The sequence below is a fragment of the Amblyomma maculatum genome, unplaced genomic scaffold (genome assembly GCF_055883805.1).
Source record: "Amblyomma maculatum isolate TAMU_Amacu unplaced genomic scaffold, ASM5588380v1 scaffold_58, whole genome shotgun sequence".
Lineage (NCBI taxonomy): Eukaryota > Metazoa > Arthropoda > Arachnida > Ixodida > Ixodidae > Amblyomma > Amblyomma maculatum.
The window spans coordinates 83951-108043 of NW_028146783.1; the positions used below are offsets into that span (position 1 = coordinate 83951).

The window sequence follows — 24093 nt, forward strand, 5'->3', positions numbered from 1 at the left end:
AACTGGATTGAAATGCCCTCTGTGTCCCTTTCAGTGAGTGAATAAACTCTTTGGGATGGAAGAAGTTTAGGTACCTTCAGTACTGCCTGCGCAGTTACCAGAGACAGACAGGGGAAAAAGGAAGAGAAAACCTAGGGAAGCCAGTAGGTGTGATGCTGACCTTTTGGAGTTCCTCCTGGTGGAGCTTCTCGTCCCGCTGGAGCGCCCTCTGTCGCTCAGCTTCAGACTCCCGCTCCAGCAACTCCTGCTCCGCCTGCTGACGCTGCTTATCCTGGACACAAACATGCAAGACGCTCGTTTCGCGACAGGCCATGCAGCTTGCAAAATGCTGTACATTGCTCTCTTCAACACCAGTGCAAAGAACAAAAATGTTGGGCAATCCCTGAATATTTCTCTCGAGATTAGGACACATTGGAACATCACAAATGGAGCGCTTCACAAAGTGGGCAGGTATCTGCACAGCAAGTCACCAAGTAAGAATAGGATTGGCCTAGTTTTATGAGATATTGTTTTCAAAGGAAACCAATGATTACAAAACAAAGTGCCTTCTTTTAATAATTTCGTACCTAAATCTCGTTTGGATATAACATGGTGCAGTCGCCAGTATGGTGAGGGAATTGCGACACAGTGGGGAGAACACTGTGGCATCTGACAGGCTACAAGATCTTGCTACACTTTGAAACTCAAAGCATTACGTAGCTTATCAGTAAATAATTAAGCCCCATCCTGAGCCAGTCATGGAAACGCTACACCAGAAAATCTGGGTCCTAATCTCATGTCCCAACTGGCCCAGACATGCTAACAATGGATATTCAGACAGGCTACTCACTTTTTCCTGGTCAGCCCTGAGTGACTCAACGTACGCTGCATCCTGCTCCCGTCGGACCTGTTCTCGGGCTTCCCGCATTTGCTGCAAGGGCAAGAGGATAAAACCCTTTTTAAATGCTGCAGTGGCACAACAGCTAGACGACACCAGTGGGATAAAACACAGCTAGTAGGTCAAGGGTTTCTTTCTCACATGCCAGACAAGTACAGTCTTTGTCAAAAGTATACGGCCCAAGGATTTTTGTTCTAAGCCCAGCAATGAGGCTCGGAAAAGCAACTCTAGCGTTTGAAATCTCGTAGATGACAAATCTCGCCCTCATTCTCTTCTAGCTTACATTTATATTCCAGTATTGCTGCCAGCAGCCGCGTTACAGTGCTAAGAAGTGAAACTCTTGGGCCGTATACTTTTGACAAAGACTGTACCTAACCCCAAAAGGCATGCAGCAGTGGAAAGCTCCTGTTTAACTTCAAACACCTAGAGTTTCTACTTTCTGCCACCATGGATGTGCAGCAAGTGAAGCTAGTGTTCAATTACACTCGGCAGCTGACAATCTACAGCAAAATAGCCATTGCTGCGTAGTTCGAACACATTTGGAAAATGCGGCTCGGATAGTGCATCAGCGGCACAAGCTCCATTTTCTACTGGACACCCAGCCAGAAATCTGCAAGCATGGAGCATCAGTTAAGGAGTGTTATTTGCCAGTTAAAGTTTCCAATCGTTGGTTCTATTTCTACCAGCTACATCGCTTCACGATTATTATGCCTTAATTTCACTACAATGCAACTGAGTGGAATTATGTGACTGCTACCGTTGACAGCTGTCCTCTTGTCAAGACGTTTACTATATGCACTGCTCTCACTCAGTTCGGTAATATGCTGGCAACGTGCACATCGACACATACATGCCAACTGGGAGAGACAAGCTCACCTCTTCCCGGCTTTCGTTGGCCATCTCGCTGGTGAACACTTCGACCACTTGCATGAGCCTGGTCATGAGATCATCTAGTTCCACCGTGCCTGGAGGAGAAGCAAGGCAGGGAAAGCTCAACACTGGACTGCGCACACATGAACTTTGAGTCCACATTTCAGAGCCCTGGTCAACCCTGCAGAGAGGACAGCTAGCCCTAGCTGGCGAGAATAGTTCTTCGCCACAAGCCATCGAAAGGGGTAGAAGCAGAAATCAAGTATTACTGCATTTTAATCACAGACTTCAGAAATATAATATGTAAGGCAATGTCAACAAAAGCAAGCCAAATGGTGCTCTTTTGAAACCACTCCTCATGAAAATGAAGGCACGGCCGGACACGTTGCTCAAAAAATTACCGCCTACCACCAACCTTTCATCCTCATTATCCCTATTTGTCACTAGTACTCCTCCTCCTTTACGGTGCTGAGAAAAAGGGAAAATAAAAGAGGGAAAGCAAAAATAAAAACTGCCTCCCCTTCACAGCACGCTCTAAATAGAACAGGCAGAGGGTGTACACTAAAATCTCCATGCGATAAAACAACCACTGCCAGCATCCAGCAAACAGGGTCCGGAGGCTAGCTGGATAATGGCGCATTCAAGTCCTCTGATCGTGAACTTCTGGCTCATTTGTCACGTAAGGCTCCTGAAAAGTGGTAGTCTGCTTGCGTGAATAAAGAGCGAGCTTCTCCCTAAAGTTAGCATGCCACATAGCTTCAGTGTATGAAGTGTAACAAATATGACCAGACTTGTACAAATGTGGAGTTTTCAGTTTCAAGCAAACAGTGATTCTCTTGAAATAATTTCAAATTGAGTACTTATTTCAAATACTTCTGGCACACAAGGATGTCGCAAGAACAGTGCAATGAGGCTTTTCTGCACTCGTTGAAGATACCTGGACCTTTTGCAAATCACTGTAGCTAGATGCCATTAGGTCTTGCAACCCCAGCTAGGCCTTGCAAACAGCAGCCTGCGCTTACACTTCCATATGGCCTCGCAGACCAAGGAATCCTGGTGATATCCAGCCCTGGATGTCCAATTCTTTGCCTGTCCTGGCACCAGCTGATTGAGCACAGGTGCGCGCTGCTAGCCAGGCAGCCACAACCCTTGTCTTCTTCCTTCTCTTCCGTTGCCCCACACATAGTGTTTTGCACTTCTTCTTTCTCTACCAGTGTTTCAAAGTCCTCCTCCTTTTCATGAGACCTTTCCTGGGGACTCATGCGATTATTTTTATTTCATAAACCTTTCAGATGCCCTTTCGTACCTTTTCTTTTTTGTAGCAAGAGCTACATTAACCACAGTCTTGCCATTTCATCGTGTCTATCCGTGAGAAGAAGAAGAAGACAGATAACTCTGTAGTTGGTAGAGCCGAACGCCAACAGTGAGTTGCTTGGACAGAAGGTTCGTTCTAATGTTGTGACAGCGGTGTGCTCCGGAGTTCGACGTAGAGAGGATGTCATACCGCTAGAAGTCTTCTACACCCGAATGAGAATGGTCAACGACGAGAGGCAACGGGTGCTCATACGTGAAGTGATTTCCCTATGGCATAAATAAAGCTGAAACCATAGAGTAAACTACTATGTGCAAAAGCCATGTCTTTACTTTCAAGCCGAACCTAAACGTAGCCACGCAGATTTTTTTTCTTTTCATGAGGAATATGAAGCAGCAATGAAAAGGAAATCAGAAGTAAGAATGCATCTGTAGATGGCAACACTGCCCTGAATGGTTGCGCTTTGCCACAGCAATTGGTGGACTGTTCCAAGATGTACTTGTAACCACAGTGGAACTTTGATAATTCTGCGTCATGCAAGTGTGTGTCGTCAGCTGCCAGCAGGCAGCATGCCCGTAACTCCACCTCACGCCACAGTATGCTGCTTATCACCGTGACATCATCACGGAAAGTATAAAAATGATGCAATGAAAATAAAACCAGCTTTTTGTGCTTGTGTTACCGAGCCATTCACTCAAAAACATCAGATAATATCAAAAAGTGCGATGCAAATTTCTAACAATATGAATTCGTAAGATACCTCAGATGAATTGCATTAAGCACAATCTGCACATTTTTAAACGCTCCAAACACCCTTCCGCACCGCTTTGGATGATGACATGTGACCGTCGGCATAACGTCTAGTCAAGTTGAATAAAAGAGTTACACGCACTCAGTTTTGGATGATGACATGTGACCGTCGGCATAACGTCTAGTCAAGTTGAATAAAAGAGTTACACGCACTCAGTTTTTAGCTCAGTACCCTTGTGTCAACAATATATAGATATTGCGAGGGCGGTGCCAGAACTTTCGCCTCTTTCACCTGTACATACACAGCATCATCATCATTCATCAGTGTTCGCAAGATCACGCGCAGCGTTCCAGACTGTGGCTGGAATAAAGACGTTTGTTCGAGTGGTGGCTCGCAATATATATTGCTATTAGCAACACACATCATTGAAAAACACATTACACTTATCTTTTTAACGAGCTAGAAATTAGACGCTCAAGCTTCACTTTAAGATTAAGTTTGTTTTTGGCGAAAGGAAGACACACTTCTAACTTTTCGATGGGCACCTGCGCTTGTCAGAGGTGCATACGTCATTAGTTCAGATCCCTATTGCAAACTAGCGTCCCACTTGATTAGATGATGGATATTAAATGGGAAGCAAAACAATATGACACCATCCTGAATACTGCAGGAACGTCACAATTTCAAAATGAAACCATATGCATGTTTTTTCCAACATTGTTTTCCACAATTTGGGTTATGGCAACGGCGAAAGCTTTTTGACCGAACGAGCTGTATGCGCTTCGTGTAAAACTTGTCTCTCTATCGCAAGCAAGAGGAGTACAGAGGTCATGCAAACAATGTTATGAAAATCGCCAGTGGTCAGGTAAATGTGAGACCCATGCCTGAACATCCCAAGCGGACACATTGCCTACGAAGGATACTTCAGTGGAGAGATCCAAGTTAACGTTGCCCACGTAGGGTTCTTAAACATGGGCTGAGATTGCCCAGCACACGGGTGCTTTTGCGTTTACTTCACCTCGACCAGAATGTGGATGCTGCGGTTGGGATTCAGTCCTGCGAATTTGGAATCAGCAGCCCAATCAATGCCAAAGCCACTTAGCCACCCAGGCATATGACACACGGCATCCAAATGATGACATGACAGGCGAAATGTGCCAAAGACGAATACTTGGAATGGCAATTACATGACTGGAAATGTGGAAAAACCAACTGGCTAGCATGAGATAATGGCTACACTGAGATGCAGCCCACGTGGTAACCCTACGCGGGATCAATCAAGAGCGCTTTTTCCAGGAGCCTTTGCTCTGTTTGCCAAGGAAAGCTTAGCGCCAAGCGCAAGGCTTGGAATGGTCACAACGTCGCACCCGTGAGGAGTAGAGCCCTGTGTGGGGCGCCAGTCTTTCCCCCTCAACTGCCTCCTCCTAGTCACAATAAACTGACAGATGGTTTTCGAATACTACTACAGCAACAATGTTCCCTCGCTTAACTGCACACTTCATTACTCCTGGTGGTATATGGCTTCGTCCAAGTACATACAAGAGAGGGGAAAAGATGCAGACAGATACCGAGCACCTGCATTGCAACTGCTGGAGAGTATCTCCAAAAGCTCACTGGCCCACTGACATTGACCCACGAAAGTCACGCTCAAAAAATGATACAGTGATGGCTTTGGCTGATAGGTCAAGCGTACTGAAAGGCATGCATGCATGCCTAAACCGATTCACCGCTCACCAGGGATGAGCGAGAGCACTTCGAGGGAGCCACGCATTCTCGACAGCACCACCAATGCCGGGAGGCAGTCGAGGGCACTGCTGCGGACCGCACTCACGGCACCGGCCCCTAGCGACCTGCTTATGGACTCCAGGAACCTGCACAACGAGCGACCAGCACTGGGTCATGGGACTTGACCTCAAGGAAGTGCAGTGTGACCAGCACAATCTGGGGTACCACAGGTTTTTATACAAGCATGCGCAGTAACACCTAGTGAATGCCACCAGTGGTGGCATTCACTAGTAACACCTCACTCACCAGTGGTGGTAAAGGTGGTGATTGGGAGGGATTCGATAAACAATACTTTTTTTTATTGAACTGCTGAAAATTGTTACGCCTTGCAGGATACCATCAAGTGCAATGGATTCTAAGTTCTTGTGAACTTGTCATGTTTACAAAATCGGCTTGGCAATGAGGGGTAAAGCGTTTTCCATTTGCCTTTCAGTGCAATTCTCACAGCTGGCTTTGATATCTCACACTAAAAAGGGGATCTGAATAGAATCCTGAACACGACAGGAGAGATATGCAGAGAGACAAACAGCTTACAAAAAAGAATGTGAAAGATCTGCGCATGCTCACTACCATAGTGTGAGAGCACAGTATGACATGCATAAAGGAGAAGCAGGTGGTTTGCATAATGAATAAATTGAAGTAATATGAAAAGAAAGAAGACTAGCAGCTAAAATGCCATGTCACATGTGTCAGCTGCCGTGTCCCTTGGCTGCAAGATACTGCAACTGAAAAGCAAGAGATGATAAGAAAAGGAAATCCACTCCTTACTTTTCAATTTCTGATGGCGGCACAAGGCCTTCTGCTAGGATTCATTGATATAATGTCGTAAAGCTCCCATAAAGCCCACATACAACCCTACATAGACGTCTTCACTGTTTCGCAGTTAGGAGGCCAGCTCAATAGCATCTCACCAGCAATATTTCAGCGAAGGGGTCATGGCTTGTTTAAAATATCAGCAACTGGGCACATGACAAACCTGCACCTCTAATGCAGAGTTTTTGTAACAGGGATGACTAACGTGACCTGGCTCTCCGTGCAGTGTGACAAGCGAAGGTAAAGTGACCCACCTGTCCCGGTTGGAGGGCAGCGTGAGGTCCCAGGGCCAGAGGAGGAAGTTGAGTGCCAGGTAGGAGACCACCGCCTCGGAGCACAGCAGCTGCCCGCAGAAGAGGCCCGCACCCTGCTCCTGGTGCAGGTACAGCACCAGCGGCCGTCGCTGCACCAAGAAAACCTTATTCGCACCAAAAGTACATCTGTTTACCTCTCTCCTAGCAGTACTAACTCCCAGTGGTACTCAGTCAGTAGAGAAAAAAAAAAGCAGCCTAGCATTTCTGAGCACAAGGCACACTGGTCATTCAGTGCAGCCAAGAATGCCTACATCTGTACAACCGTCATCGTGAAAGTTCAAGAGCATCAATAGAAAAAAGGTTCTCAAAAATCAAGCTTTATGTAGCATCTATTTGTCACGATGGCTTAAAAAGCATGTCTTGAAAAATATGAAGTTTCAAGTGAGCACACCTTGAAAGGCCCAGGATAGCATCAAAAACAGGCTAATCTAAGCCCTTGACTCTTACCTCTCGAATGGGCTTGTAACAAGACGCCTCAATAGCCTGCGCCAGGGTACCTTGGAAGAAGGCCGGTGCACATTCTCCATACCTGCGCAGTGAGTAATGCCGATGAACTCTCAACAAACCAGGGATGCTCCAGAATTTTGATGATCGCAGGGAAAATAATTTGCACATGGTAGAAAAATGCCTGCCACCACATGTACAAGTGTAGCACAATACATGGCTCCAAAACAACTGTGGGCCCCTCACTCCAATGAGAGCACAGGGAGCAAGGGATAGTCTATGCACTAACCAAAGAGCAAGGACAGAGCACACTTTCAAACACCATAAAGCATCTCTATGCCTGAAGCCTGCATTTCTAAGGACAAGGCTCCTAAATTCACCAGTGCAGCACTGTGATGACTTCTAGTCTACAAGAGCCCCACTGAAAAGACACATTTGTGCCAACAGAAAGTATTCAATTGCCTTTCTGGGACTGGTTGCAATCTTTCCACAACACAACACCTTTGAGCAAGCATCTACTCACAACAGTTTGGAAAATAGCAAGACTGCTCGCCAGAACACAAGTATGTGCACAAGTGCACAAGAACACAAGTACAAGGACGTGCCAACTTACCGTCGTACAAATGCCCGTGAAAAGTGAGTCACAGCTTCTGCTTCGTCCACGATGCCTTCGGGCACTGCACAAGAAAAGAGGAAAAAAAAAAAACAGTTCAACTACGCCATGCCAGTTTACAGCAGAGACTTTTTGCAGTTTGGACGATTCAACTGACCCTTCCACCCTTTTACGACTCGACCTCATTGCTGACGTGAATAAGGCAATTAGAACTGCCAGTATAAGTTCTACTTGTGGGCACAGCACAACTGCCGTCACCGGCATCCTCATGATGCACCATGCTGGGTACACAAGAGCAAAGGACAAAAGAAGCAGGAATGATAGCCGCATGGTGAAACAGTGCAAGGAACAACAACAAAAGGAACGAACACAAGACACACATGAGCACTGCTTTATCATCGTTCATAAGACTTTTTTCATTATGCATTACCAACTAGCCCTTCACCTCACTTTCGTGAGGTCTAAAAGAAAGGAAAGATGCAATAAACGTCCAGAAACAAGCGAGACAAGGGTTCAATAACAATCCTACATGCGCTTGTGGCAAAAGTAAAAAACTAGAGAAAGGCAGTGGCACACAAACAGACTGCACCAAGCGCCACTCACTTAGGGGTGTTGTGGTGTCGTCAGATGCAATTAGGCACTCGTTGGCGTCCTCAAACTCGTCGGCATTACTGCTGTCGCTCGACACCAGCTCCGCCTGCAGCATTCAATCGAACATGCTGTTCACTGATGTAACAGCACAAGCCAAAGAAACACCACAGGCAAAAGAGCCAACATCTCGGCAAGCATTTCCTACTAAACGAGGCAAGAACACTAAATTTTTGTTGCACATTCTATCTTCGGTGCGGTGTGCAAAGCGTGGGTACATGTGGATCACGGCATGAAACTGCCCTTTGCTCGATCAACAATCTATAAACGGACTGCCTCGATGTGGTTTCAGTTCAGCTTCAGCAGCTCAACAGTGAGTATGACATAATACAGAAGAACCCTGCCACAGTAAACTCGGATATAGTGAAAAGTTGGATATAGTAAAGTGAAACTGAAGTCCCAGTTCATTTTCCATATATGATTGTACATTCTTTTTTTGTTTATAGTAAAGACATCTTTAATAAAAATCTGGTTATGGCAAAGTGCATCTGACTGCGATGACATACTTCCAATGAAATGACACTGCAGCACGTGTGCAACATGGAATCACAAGGCAAATTTTCCTTTTTTCGAAGAAAAGCCAATAACGTTAAAATGCAGTTTTTTTTTTTTTAGATGGCTTTGCCACCATGCTGACCAGCTTAAAGGAGAAGCCAGCTTTACGGGAGTCTTAAAGTCACGAGGCAAAGCATGCAGCACAGAAGACGATGACACTGTGTTCATGCAAAGCTTTGTTTTTTCACAAAAAATCAAACTTGAGCTGTACTCATACTTTCATAGGATGTAAACATAAAATCAGGTAACTAAAAAAAAACTGCATAAAAAAACGATAGGAGAAGGCTGGAAGGTATTACAGAGCATTTCTTTTATAAACCAGCAAGAAGTGTTTAGTAAGTAGCCATCTAATTACCAGACAGCATCTTCAGGTTCCCATCATCGCCAACAACTAACATACTCCCTTATTACAAATCTACTCCATCTTGGAGGATTCCCCTAAATATTCAATCAACGTAGTAAATATTTTTGCCAGTCTGAGTGACTTCAAAACTACCACTCCAGTTTAGTCAATGTATGCTATGCTGAAAACTTGCTAACAGTTCAGGCCGGCCATAGCTGCTCGAGAAAAAAAAAAAAAGCGAGGTCCCCACCGTGGCAGTGTTCGCACCCGCAGTGCTCTCCACAGTCAGCCAGTGTTCGTCGAGTCCACCCAGGGCTAGAGAGAGCGCCGACTGCATCAGGGTGACAAAAAGGAAGGGAGAGGGGACAGGAGATCTGGTAAGCTTTCACAGTTAAAAACATGTTCACATAACACTGACACCAAGTGGGGTTGAAACTAAACTCATTTGGTGCTTACACCAGGAAGTATTATCAGGATAGGCGATAAAAGACTTGCCAGTGACTGCCTTCAACTGCGGCAATAAAGTAGAAATGCAACTTCCTTTCAACTTTGTTTCTTTGCACCATGTATGACTAGTGAGATGCTGCTTCTGGCCAGGTGTTAAAGTCAAGATAGAAGAAAATGAAGAAAAAGAATACCATGCAGGCTTGCAGGAATACCAACCCAAGGCTGTTGAAAACAGAAACACACCTAACGCGAGACATAAATCTCTGCATCCTGTTGATTATGTTGCTGGCAGTTGCTGCGAGAAAATCTCTGGGATGCTGGAGCGCTTCTGGAAGCATCCTCCAGTGTCTTCCTTCCTGCTTTTGCCATAGTGATCTCTCATGAAACAAGAACATGACAGCCTCTGCTGGTTGGTTTACCCTTGACGCACATGTTTCTGTGTACAGGCAGTGTGTCTAGGAACAATTAAAAAAAACAAAAAACGAGTGCTGCTTTGGCACCACTTCACCAAAACATGGCACAGAGTTCCTGAGCAGCCCTGGGGAATAATGTGACGTCTAGTGCGCTTTTAAGGCTGCCAGCATCAAGCAATTCCCGGGTGCAAGCCTTTCCTCCCACGGCTGCTCTGGGCCGAGTGCCCATTTATCCTGGCTCGGGATGCCGGAAGAAACCCCATGACTGGACTCACCTCGTCACGTGGCGGCGTCCCCAGAGGCCAGCCTCTCCATCGTTGATGCCGCACGGGAATGGACGTTAGATCGCTCACATCTTGTTTCAGCTGCGGAGGGGAGGAAAATAGTTTCAATAGTACTCTCAAAGAAAAAGAAAAAGGAAGAAAAAAGAAAAGGCTACAGGTGCACAACCTTAAGCAAGAGCATTTATACAGCTGGAAATAATGCAACTGCCAATCCCCATATGCAGATATTTAACACAACCCTTCAAACACACTGAACGCCTATCAGCAACTGGAATTAACTACAATGCATAAGGGTTATACCGGATGTCCAAGCTAACTTTAGCCAAGGGTTAAAAAATAAAACATTTGAGATAGGCCATAGAAACCACTTGTATACAGCTGCCAGCCATCTGGTGCACCACAGGCAACTTTCTCATTTTGCAATTAACTAATTAGTAATTAAGATAATGTTTTTTTATTTACTAAGTATTGCCTTTAGACAATAAATGGGATCTGAAAAATTGGAGGGCACCTTCTGAAACTACTATTCAATTTATTTCAGATAAACAAAGCCTTACATGTATTGTTTCTCCAAGCTCTAAAGAAAGCCCGCGAAATAGTACAAAAATATATCACGTGACTAAAGCTTTTGCCCGCCACAATCGTGGTGCTCTCAATCGTGGTTTGAGTGAACGAGATTAGCTGCGGCCGTGACTCAACAGCCGAGTCCCAGCGGTAGGCTGATATGTTAGCGACGGTTGCAGTGAGACTTGCACCGTCACATGCGCAGACAGCCTGAAACGGACGAAGAAACCACCGCAGACATATCAGTCTGCCGCTGCAACGGTGGCGTAGAGCCAAGGCCACAGCTCAGAAGCTTTCTTTAAAGCTTAGAAAAATGATACATGTGATGCTTTCTTTGTCGGAAATAAATGAAAGGGGGGTTTAGAAGGTGTTCTCAAACTTTGCTAATCCATTTATTGTCTAAAAGGCAATAGTTAGTAAATTAGAAAAATCACCTTAATTATTAATTCATTGTAAAAGAAATCGCCTCTGGTACGCCAGATGGCTGGCAGCTGTAAACAAGTGGTTTCTCTGGCCCACCTTAAATATTTCATTTTTAACCCTTGGCTAAAGTTAGCTTAGACACCCTGTGTATGAACCTGCTGTATTTATATGCAGATAAAAAAATTACAGGATCGCACTTAATTTCATTTCGCTTAAGAGCTTAATGGCAAAAGCCTTTCCTCATTCTACCTCTATACTGCGTGCTTGTGTACTAGTTATAATTTCATTTCTTTCTTTTCTTTGCTTTCGTCATCGGCATCTCAGGCCCCCTTTCCTCGACATGCGAGACTGAACTGACTTGCAAGCGGCCCTACGGTGCTTTTTATAGGGACTACGCCTAACTAGCCGAACGGGGAAATTATGTCGACGTCAGAACCTATTTCAATGTCCTGACCGGGAAAAGTATTTCGACGTCAGAACCTATTAGTAAGATATCTTGCAGACACACCTCGTGAAATCTTGCAAACACATTTTGCAAACGTGGGATTTTCACCATGAGCCTAGAAGGAGTTTTACCTTTAAAAAATGCAAATATGGCACCAAGATCATCACAAGAAAGAGCAGCAAAACAGCCTCATAAAAAAATTCAGGAGGCCAGTAGATGTAAGCAGTGACTGTTAAAAGCGATTGACATCGGACATAGTCAAACACGGTAAACCCTTGTTTGCTTGAATTCACACATCTTGAAATATCAGTCAAGAAGAATATCTTTCATGTGAGCTTTCCATGTGGTAAACACATAGGTGCCTAAACTTCAGGAGTTAAAAACCGAATTTCACACAAAAGTGCTTATTACATCACTTCAGAGTTCAGGGTTATCGTTTTACTGAAGAAAATTATTTTCTCAACATTGACTTTTGAGCCATCCTACAATGCCGAATACTATGCAAATGCACTACCTATTGTGTAAAAAAAAAAAAAAAAAAGAAAAAAAAAGCTGCAAATATTTGGTGTCGACTTTAACATGACACTTGTCATTATGTACAGTGATTTTATCATGGCAATGCATAAAATCTTGTCCGCTCTTCTTGAGAAATTGCGATGTAGCGGATAGGATTTAATCGGCCCACTGCTTCCAATGATGGGTGGCCCTTTCTGAAGACAAGCAACACACACAAATAAAAACAAAATGACCAATGATTACCTAGGAAAGCTTTAGAGCCTCTTCCTCCTATAAGCCTTTGTACAATAAACTTTTTGAGTTACCACAAAAAATGCGGTGCCCTATAAGTGACGACACTGTGAATCAGCGAGCGACAAGCTTCTTCGGCATCTCTTATAGCCCGAATCGCTTTGGAATGTTAAACTCCATAAAGCAAAGCAAACCAAACAAAGCCTTCTGTGCTCACCTCTAGAATGGTTTTGGAGCCAGGGAAGTTGATGGAGTACTCGTTTCCAGAAGTGTCATCTTGGATGTGAAGTCGCACTTGGTTTCTGGACACAACAGGGCAGAGTCTTGTCAAATCCCTCTGCTATACTCCCAATTTACAAGCTATGCAAAAGTTTATCAGCAAAACATTACACGACATTACTTTGATACCTTTCAGCTTAGGACTGCACTTCACTGTTATACAAATGCATTGTTGACAATTAAGTATGATATCTTCCATAATGCCCTTCATGTCAAGCTGTGGTCCATATATACAGTGCCTTTTCCATGCTAGAATGTCTGGGTTAGACAAAGTCTTATAGAAACTGTTACACTCTTGTATGCTCAGAAGGATGCACATATTGCAGCTTATTAACCTAACCAGTGCTGTTTCCGACATTTATGCAAATTCAAAAGTGATGGGCATAAAAATGCAAAGACAAAAAAAAAAAAAAAGGTTTATTACTATATTGCTGTAGTGAACAAATAGCAAGTCTGAGGTCTTTGGTCTCTTCCTGAAAAGTAGGTTTGAAATCAATAACAATGTAGTGCACTGCAAAAGTGTGAAAAATAAAAAAGAGCAGAAAACTTTTGCTAAAAAAAAAAAGAATAGAAAAAGCAGAAAGGAAGAAGCACGAGTTGAAAAGTCAGCACCAGAAAACTTTTCCTCTTTGTGCTTCTCAGTTGCAGTTCCTATGTACGTAGGCAGCTTAGTTGTCACCTTTGCAGATTCCACTGTAGTACTTGGTAGTTCATACTTAATTTTGACTGTCCCTTCTGTAGCACGCAAGTCCTGGTAACAAGGAAGTTGTAGGCGAACACAAGGCCAACAATAACGCCTCTCGCACACAAGAAGCAGTGAGATGTTTTAACAGCTTCGATGTTCACATCCCAGTTAGCAAGGCAAGCCCAACAGTCGTGCAGGTCACCCTCAAACATTGGTTATTCAGCGCTTCCAGAAGAACCAACAACTAAGAGCAAAACATTATAACGGACACTTAAGCTCCACCTTTAAGGGTATATAGCGCGATAGCGTACACAACCACCCGACATATAAAGCCTCGCTTTAACCAAGACGTATGAACGTGCCTGCATGCTTGACTCAGCATCCAAGAGTACTGGAAGGTAGATTCTTATTCCAGAGTAACCAGAGTTGACAGCTCGTCCTAACTTTCTAATATCATGTGGTCTCGTAGTGTTGCACAAATCATCAAAGAATCAGCGCTTGGCCATGCCAACTGCCAGTTACCGGCGCCATGTCCATGATCTTTCACTCACAACACCGATATCTTCTGGGTAACAAGGCTTTTAACACTATCCCATTAAAACTTAGCAAGCGCAATGTTTGGCTGCAATACACGGATTCCACCATTCTCGCTGCATGCACACATGTGGTGCCTGCGGGTGCAGTAGTGCCAATATTATTTTTCCTGCACTGCTGATTTGCGTGTGCTGTAAGCGTAGCGCGACTGCAGCAGCAAGCACCAGAAATGTGGCGCTCACCCTCTGCTGGTTGCACCGGGTTCTGGGTAAGGGGAGGTGGTCCTTAGTAGCAAGCTCCCGCCAGGTGCCAACTCTGAGGCCACGAAAGGTGTCTGCGAGGGACCAGACAGGCAGAAACATGACATAAACACCACAACCTGCACAAACTCATTAAAGTAGACTGGATAAGCAACACACAGCTCACGCACGAATGAGCCGGCTAGTCCGTAACTGACAAGAGAACTTGCGCAGCTCTCGCAGGCCTACACCATGCATGCAGAATAGACATAGATGGGTCACCTTCTTGGATGTTCATTCACAAGCATACAAAAAGATGGCACGTGTAAGCTCTTCATGCCTTCTTTAGCGTGTACGTGTGTGCTAATTGTGCACTGAAAATCACTGCTCACCTGGCCAAACAGCACACGGTTTAAGGGAAACGCAAAAGAGTTGCACATACGGAGCAAATGCAGCTAGAATGACATGTGCAGGGCAAGCAGGCACTCGGCAAGCATCGTCGTCATGGTGCAAGAGAGGTGGCTGCTCTACTCAAGATGGAAAGGCAACCTCGCATCACTCAGCACCATCTGCTTGTCCTCAGCAGCACTTACACTGCAGTGCATGTCAGATTGTACGTTTTGAGTGCATCTGAAAAGGTACGCACCATAGCCCAAGAACTAGCCCCCCATGCCCAAGCATATTTCATGCCGTGAGCATCTTGAAAACAGCGCAAAAAAGGAGGAGGATACAGAAAGACGAACCAAAGCACTTTGTTGCGTCTGCGACCTTCGTCCCTTTGCACTGCGTTTTCAAGATTCTCAAGCAGCTAGCTAAAATATCGATTTTACTTCACGCTCACAACGCTAGGAGCAACATGACATGGGCTCTGCCACAAGTGGAAGCTACCACTGCGATCTAACAGACATAGCATATACAGACCTGGCACGCTCTGTGCCTTTATTTTCCCAAAATTCACCTAGCTTCGCAGCTTGTTCACTAATGAGGAACAGTTCGATGGAGCTGTCCCCTGGGTTCATTGGCACTAACTATTCTTCTCCACATTAAGAGATACGGAAACGTGCAGAGTGGGTCAGAGAAATAACTCAAGTTACTGACATTCTAGTGGAAATCAAGAAGTAATGGGCATGGGCAGTGCATGTAGTGCAAAGAGAGGATAAGTATAAGAGTAACAAACTGGGTTCCAAGGGAAGGAAAGCGCAGCAGGGGGGCAAAAAGTTAGGTGGGCGGATGAGGTTAAGAAGTTCGCAGGGGTCAAGAGTATGCAGCTACCACAGGATCGGGTTAATTGTAGGAATATGGGAGAGGCCTTCGCCTGCATTGGGTATAGTCAGGATGATGATAATGATCCTTCTTCAAAGTTTCCATTCACACAAAAACGAGCCACTCACTGAGGCACCACAGATGCACAGTGCTTTACGTGCAACCATAGCTAGACAAACTGTCAGTGGGCAGGTAGTGGCGACTCACCTCATCTGTGACGTGGTCCCATCCCATGAGAGACTGCCGGCATGGTGGCACACAGGTGTGTTGTGCAATCAGCTGCCGCACGTCTCCTGGACACACAACAGTAGGATGAGAGAGAGAGAGAGATATATTTTAATGGCAACAGGAGATGTCTGCCTGGTGGTAAGCCTAGCATGCTACTCCTGATGAGGGTTGAGGGATGAGGGTGACAGAGTGTGGGAGGGGAAGGGGAAATAAATGAGAAAAAATGAGAATCGGTGTCGCACACTTTCACACGCACATAAGCACACACAGATGAGTTTTAAAGGGTATTGATCAACCCTGTGTCCTTAAGAAAAGTTAACTTTCACACGCACATAATCACACACAGATGAGTTTTAAAGGGTATTAATCAACCCTGTGTCCTTCAGAAAAGTTAGTAAGGCCTTGGTAGCTTGCGCAGCAGACGATCCGTCGCACCAAGGACCCAGGACATGTTCAAGGCGAAAGGTTGTTTCTTTAGGTACAACAGTACCTCAACAGTATGGCAACAACAGTAGGATGATAAAGACAGTGAAGACATGGCATAAAACACAGCAAAGTTCCAAGTCAAACAGGTCCCTCAATAAAGCCAAGCTAAACAGCACCAAACCAAGTGAGTGAGGAAAGCGGTTCGTAAGCAATAAGGATTTGTCCTCATCCCAATGGACGTGGTCAGCAACAAACTTTCAGCCCTTGGCATACAGCTCAGTATGCAAAGTCTATACCACCACTACTTCTGCTGCTGGGCTGCCCCTTGCTTCTCTCGCAAACAATACGCATTCTCGCCGATTTTCTTCTGACCACCAACAAATTCTCATGCATTTCATCAGGCCGTAAATTCAAGATAACACTGTTTTCCAAACAACAGCACTATTTTTATCTTCCATTTTCTTTTTTCATACACCGTGTCAGGAGGCCAGGAGCGTGAACAGAACAATGCTGCTGCTATCAGGTTTACGGACAACGCAAAACATCAGACACCAGCACAAGGCTCCATGACTAGTTCTCTTACAGCTATACCAACCGTGAAAAAAGGCCAGAAACCTATTTGTGGTCCACAATAACGCTTTGCACTTCATGAATATGTCAACTACAAAGATATCTAGTTCAGCAATGACCACAGCACACTTTTCTTGCTGCACAAGAAGTACCAGTGTCACAATGAAATAACAAAAGCATGCATCTCTCTAGTCACTCGTTTCAGACAGTGACAAACCCAGCCATCCTTCCCACACCTTAGTGAACGGGCAGCCCATCCACCCACTGCCACCCTCAATCCTCCTCGCAAACCATCCTGTCCAGACTCGCCTTTCAGGAGTTTCATCAACCACCAATGTATCTGACCCCGCCCTCCGCAGAGCCCTCACCCACTGAAGTCCCATGCAACAACACAACGAAAAACTCATGGTAGCACAATTACCATTACCTATTTAAAATGCGACAGCAAGTGGCCACATAAGCTTACTTCTGAACTTACATGCAAGCAGATACAAGTTGATGAAAGTGACAACACCCAAGGCAAAGTGCGAGAGGCTGACAGTAACACACAGGATGTTAGGCTGCTTATTAAAAATTAATATGTAGAAGACTAAGGTAATGCTGAACAGGCTAGGAAAAGAACAGTTTAAAATAGGTAGCAAAGCATTGGAAGTGGTAGGCGAATATGTCTACTTAGGACGGGTAGTGACCGCAGATCCGGACCACGAAAGGGAAATAACTAGGAGAATAAGATTGCAATGGAGCGCATTTGAAAGGAATGAAAAAATTATGACTAGCAGCTTACCGGTATCACTCAAGAGGATAGTGTATAACAGTTGCATCCTACCGGTACTGACCTATGGGGCTGAAACGTGGAGGTTAACGAAAAGGGTTCTACTTAAGTTGAGGGCAACAGAGAAGGCCATGGAACAAAAAATAGTAGGTGTTACGTTAAGAGATAGGAAGCATGCAGAGTGGGTCAGAGAAATATATCATGTTGCTGACATTCTAGTCGAAATTAAGAAGAAGTGAGTATGGGCTGGACATGTAGTTCGAAGAGAGGATAACTGATGGTCTCTAAGAGTAACCAATTGTTTTCCAAGGGAAGGTTGCACATTTTTTTTACATTTAGTGTCTTAATGGGAAAAAACTACCTCAAGGGGCAGATTGGAATACCACAAGGTATTTGGGAAGCCTCAACCCTTGACCTTGCCAGAAAACAAAATCCATGTTTAGACCCAGTTCCTATCCAACTGCGGCAAGCCATCTCAGCACATTTTCTCATTGGTTGTGTTTTCATTTAAAGTACACTGTTGCATACAAATAGACTTTCTTTACCCCCCAGGAACTGCAACTTGAAATTGCGGGGCCGACCTATGTGCTAAGCCAACATACTTGCACTGTCCGAGGTATGAATGGCTCAGCCACAAACAGTGTGTGTCTCACACCGGTTCCTGCTCCGGCAGGCACACACAGCGAGATGGCACTAGGGCAACCCTTCAAAATGGTGTGATGCTACCACTACACTACAATTTACTGTACCGATGCCCTAGAATCTGAAACTGTTGGCAGTTCTATTTGCCATACTGGCCGTGCGCAAGAATAGACAGCAAGAAACTGCACCGTTTCATCGCCTTTGATCTCTATCTGTCTGCGACTGCTGGCCTAGTGACTGCATCATTACAGATTTTTCGTTTCAAACTGTATGCACCTCGATGCCACCCCATGAAGTGGGAGATGGATGCGTTAACTGATACAGCACCTCGATGTCACCCCATGGAGTGGGAGATGCATGCATCAACTGATACAGCACAGTATAACTTCACACATGCATTGAAACAGCGAGGTGGGCTGGCAGCCACAAAGCAAGCAATGGGGTGCATCGGTCGACTCACCACATGTGATTCCCTGCTGTGGTAGTGTTAGGGCGATTGCTCGGTCACGATATATGAGCTGCAGCCGCTGAACTGAGTCCTCTTCAGATGGCAGAGACTGAGTTTCCCGGGGCAGGGCATTGTGTACCGCATCCTGCATGGCATTGTCGGGCAACACCAGCATCACACCACAAAGCAGGTTTCTCAACCAAGCTTTACACAAGAAAGAATCTGAGTAGAGTATGGCTGAGATGTGCCTCACTGCATTGAAATGTTCAATTGGGAGCAATTTTTGGAGCCCTTATACGTTTTGCGTCGTGGGCCACTTGGTAGGCCATTCTTGAATTTTCTTAGGTCTGCTTCTTTGCGTTTTGTCAGGTGACAACAGCGACTTTAAAAGTATGCTTTTCCGTGGCCTCTTTTAAACTTGCAGCTTTACAGGGGACTCAGTATTCACGACCACACAGCAAACATATGCAGCGTGACCCACCAGTAACCCACAATGCAGCGAGCCTTAATACTGCACAATAAGCCAGTTATTGTCTGAGAGAGAAATACTTCATAGCTCACTGCAATTTCAAAACAGCCACTGACAAACAAAAACTAAACTACATATGCAAACTCAAAGATACTGACTGCTGCTGTGCTGTGAAATCCTAAATTACTACCACTACCAATTGGCAGGGACAGAGGGAAGCTACTTCAGCAGCCCATTTATCATGTCAAACAACCCCAACACCTTTTCTGAGTGAGCATTTTTCATTCCACTTCTCCAGCTTTCAGCCAACTGAAGAAATCTGAAGTCTCTTCCCAACTTTGTTCTCACATTCTGTATAGATCATTTATCATTTTGGGTTTTGTGTATCCAAGCGCCCTTCAGTGTTAAGCCTAGGTTATTAGCCTGAGTGACGATCTAGTAAAGAAACGAAGAAAAGTACACATTAAAACCAATCCCTGTTGGCTATACATTTGGCAGCAACTGGCCAAAGCTACTGGCACGCACCAGCCCTACCCCAGTGAATAACCTCCAGCCGTAGCTCTCTTTTCTCATAGTAACCCCTCATTAATTCCATTACCTGCAGACCACCGGTTATCTCTTCTCTGACTAGCACATCCCACTTAAATTCTTCTCTTGACTAAAATATATCCTTGACTATCCTCTGATTCTGTTGGCCAAAGTTGCCCTTATCGCTACATCTTTCACACTTGGCTATGCTGTGCTGAATCGAAGTCTGAGCGTTTGAAGTCAAAGTTTCCGGACTATAGGTGTAGCCACACTGGCAAGATGAAACTGCCACATATACTCTGTTTCATGGGGATACTGGTATGTCGCGGCTGCCCACAAATTCAGTCTGTGCCATGGCCAATCCAACCTGTCCCTATTCATAATCCTCACATAATGGGCCTCTTGGGGACATCCATTATAACGGAGAAAGGCAAGCAACTAACAATGAGAGAGCACAAACTTGAAACACATAAGACTCGTCATAGGTAGCTCAAGTGGATTTCAGTAAAACTAAGGGAGGCGGCACCCACCAGCAGGTTCCAATTTGCCTGCTCCAGGAACATGAAGCACTCGCCAACATCCTCAAGTCCGGTGCAGGCCTGCAACAACAATCACTGAGGTTGTTCACTGTCCACAGCAACTTCATAAACACAGCAGCTTGCAAGAAATACCCTCTCGGGGAGACCTAAGAAACCACTCTTGGCTGCTGACTGTCAGCTCCCTTCTTATGTGTATATGTGTATGATGACAAGAGTCTCATGTCATGACCCTTGTCTACTCAACATCTCAATGCAAGATGTATCAATACATTTAAAAGCTGCCTGCAACACCACCACTGTTATCAATGTGAGCCAAGTCAAATATACTGTAAGAAGAAAAACCTCTCCCAATGCACTATGACCACACCTGACATGAACCAAACATGCAATTACATTTTGTGAAAGGTAAATCGTCACTTCTACTCATTCCTTGCAACTTGTCTCGTTCTTGTGGCCTTTCTAAAAAGCAATACAGACTAAAATGCATCTCTATATCTGAGCTAAAAGGCAGCATACTAATAGGAGATAAAAGCAATTTGCATGCTGTTAATTCTCAGTGTAAAAAAAAGACAAATGTTCATCATCACACACTGTGTGATGATGAACATTTGTCTTTTTTGCTGCTACTGACACTGACCGACTGAAAATTTTAGTGCCGTGCATTTGAGAGAGAAAGAGCCAAAAACAACCATGCTGGTCCATTCACTCCGTCGACTCTCTGCCACCCAAAATTACATCATCTCCCTCTAGGTCACTTCTGTCACTCCCAAAAGGTCTCCAGTTATCAGTCTTGTGCATCAACACCCTGACCATGCCAATTTCCTCTGTTTAATTATGGGCAAAATATCCTCCCCTCATATTTGCTATGTAATCCATACTGCCTTATTTGAGCTAATAGTTTGTTTTTATGGAGTTTAACTTCTCAAAGCGACAAGGCTATGAGGGTCACTGTAGTAGAAAGGCTCCAGTTAATTCAGACCACCTGGAGTTTTTCAACGAACATTGGTGTTGCACAGACTATGGCTGCCTTCCGTCTAGCCTCCATCTAAATGCAGCTGCCACAGCTGGAATCAAACCAGGGTTGCCCGGCTCAGCAGTCCAGTGCCCTAAACATCAAGCTGCTGCACTTTAGTGGGGCCTTTCTACCAATAAGATGCAATATAGACAAGTACAAACTATAGCAAAGAAATGAATGTGTTATAAACTTGTCTCAGTCGCAAACACGTTTTAACCCATGCATTCTAACTACTAAAAGGTCTCTTCTGAATTTCATGCTGTCTTTGCAGCAACACGACACTGCAGAATGGCCATTGCAAGAACAGGCCACAATTATATTACCCACTCAAAGATTTGTCTTCAGGCTTGAGCTGATGGTAGGAGAGATTTTTTCAAGTTACATTCACTAAAACCACTGCCAGTATGTAACTAAATACATGTAACCCAACTTAAACTATAATAGTTTCTTTAGGTGGCCTTAGCCACCATGCAAAGAAAATTAGAGCAACCTTCTGAGGTATTAATGCTTTCATTATTTTTTCAATGCGCTACGGAAGAGCTTAAAGAAACTTCCACGTCTTTAACTAGAGGGGCAGTCCAAAGCTGATTATAATTTTGCTTCAAACGGCATCCTGTTATACATCAATAGGATTACCCATGATGTTCAGAGAGATGAACCTAATTAACAGCTTAACCCTTTGACTGCTTTTGCCGTACGGGTACTGCTGCCGCATTCCGTCCCGCAGCGTTTTTGACGTACAGGTACTGCACTAAACGCATAGCGTTTAAAAACATTTCACACTGGGGGGTGAATCTTTTTTCGGAATATTCGACAGTCAAAGGGTTGATCAGTTCCTTCCGAATGACACTCTTTGGTGCTTGGCTAAAGAGCTCACATATGGGCTTACTGCTACTTTCATCAGGCAAGAAACAAAACAATAGCACTCTTCACAACGTAATTTAATTACATTTGCTGTATATTAATCTCAAAAAAGGGTACCTTACTTCGAAATGGGGAACGGTTCCTGATTCCAGACCAGTGACAATAAATGCGGACATACAGCACTGACTTAAGCTGCGCTGGCACTGATAAGCATGGTGCCTTATGCCTTGCCACACAACCCTCTCCTAAGGAGAAAGAATACAGCCCCATTGGGCAAGTCAGCAACAGCTACTACTCTACCAGCCAATAAAATCTCAAAACATGTTACACAACATAAAATGTGCCTCAGAAATGTGAAAATAAAAAACAGTAAAAATACAGCAGCATTTTCAATTCTTGTAACTTAAGGATGAACTGGCTGATGAACTAAGTAGGTTACAAAAAAATAAAAACAAAGGAGCTATAATACCATTTTTGCAGTATGAATTGTCAAGATATTCCTAAGAATAGATGAATGTGCCAAAGGATATGAATAAAAACGATGAAAAATGTGCATCTCAGTTGACGTAGCAACTACATACTGTGATTTTAAGTTGCAAAGTATTAGAATTTGTACCATTTCTGTCACTGCCTTACTGGGCACCAGATTTTGCATAGGAAATCCATTCCCAACTAAAACACTGCCATTCTTAAGACAGATTTACAACAGTCCCCAGCACAACAGAGAGTACAAACATAAAGAATCATGTGCAAGGATGCAAAAGATTTTCCAATGTCAGCTTCCTACAACCTTGTCACGTTGGTTCAAAACAATGCTGGAATGCCTGTCTTCCTGTATTGAATCTTTTTACATTTCTCTCTACAGTTACACTAAAAAAAAAGCTACAAGCGCACAAGCTGATAAACTTGAGGGTAAAAAAATATACCTAGTTCATGAGAAACTCAAGATTGATAAAGAAATTTTTTTCTGGGATGAGGCCAAGAACATGCGTGTAAAGATATTCAGCAAATTCTCCCCCCAGCCAGAAACTTGACGCTTTTTCCAAAAGTGCGACGAGCAATTGCGTATTATTAACCTAAACGCTCGCAGCGTGTTAAAAAAAACAGAAAATCTTGAAGTTACTGTATTAGAGCACGATCCACATATCGCTGTGATAACAGAGACGGGGCTGCGGTCTGAAATAAGTGACGAGGATGTGTTCCCTCAGTGCTATCAAGTTTCCCGCAAGGATCGGAATACTATGGGAGACAGCGTTGCAGTCCTTATTAAGAACCATATAGAAGCTGTTGTCTTGGAAGATGATCCAAGTCTCGAAAACTTAGGCATAAAAATCACGTGTTGGGGCCACAAATTTATTTCGTTCGCCATTTACAGACCTCCCTATGCGCCGCCTGAGTATTTAATCAAGCTACAAGGAAACATGTCTCAATTCCAATTGAATAAATTGTTACTTGTAGGTGACCTAAATTTACCTGACATCAATTGGGAGCATTTGCAAGCACTTTCGCGGAACAGTAAACATTTGAACACCATGCTTGACATAATGCTAATGCACGATCTAATTAAAATAGTTCAGGAGCCAACACGTATGCAAGGACCTTGCGAATCTGTGCTTGATCTGGTATGTTTGCCCAGAATGTTAACTGAGTATAATGTTGCAGTTGTAGAAGGTATATCTGATCACCAACTTGTCAGTATCGGTGTGCCCATAGTCACTTCCGCCTCATATGAAAAACCTGTAAAGCGATCCTTCAAGGACTACTCGCACGCAAATGATGCAGCCATAATAGAATATATGGAAACCTGCCTCACAGACTTTAACGACAGTGGCGTGACAACACTTTGGCGCCGTTTTAAAGACATTTGTCAGTTCTGTATTGATAACTTTGGGCCTGATAAATGCAAATTTGCAAACAAAATCCGTGGATGACACGTGACATTAT

At 44.3% G+C, this 24093-nt stretch overlaps 1 protein-coding gene across 1 annotated transcript in view; it reads right to left on the reverse strand.

Annotated features, from left to right (window-relative positions):
* The window catches only part of LOC146170736 (FAS-associated factor 1-like), a 30946-nt gene that overhangs the window by 3286 nt on the left and 3567 nt on the right, over positions 1–24093 (reverse strand). The window contains exons 2-16 of the mRNA XM_084586807.1: positions 20262–20330; positions 18747–18879; positions 15856–15941; positions 14389–14480; positions 12866–12950; positions 10461–10550; positions 9576–9656; positions 8383–8476; positions 7780–7843; positions 7170–7251; positions 6663–6811; positions 5545–5681; positions 1754–1842; positions 830–910; positions 161–271 (exon numbers count right to left, since the gene is read on the reverse strand). Coding sequence (XP_084442933.1) covers positions 161–271; positions 830–910; positions 1754–1842; positions 5545–5681; positions 6663–6811; positions 7170–7251; positions 7780–7843; positions 8383–8476; positions 9576–9656; positions 10461–10550; positions 12866–12950; positions 14389–14480; positions 15856–15941; positions 18747–18879; positions 20262–20330 — 1443 coding nt within the window. The remainder of the gene's footprint in view (positions 1–160; positions 272–829; positions 911–1753; positions 1843–5544; positions 5682–6662; positions 6812–7169; positions 7252–7779; positions 7844–8382; positions 8477–9575; positions 9657–10460; positions 10551–12865; positions 12951–14388; positions 14481–15855; positions 15942–18746; positions 18880–20261; positions 20331–24093) is intronic.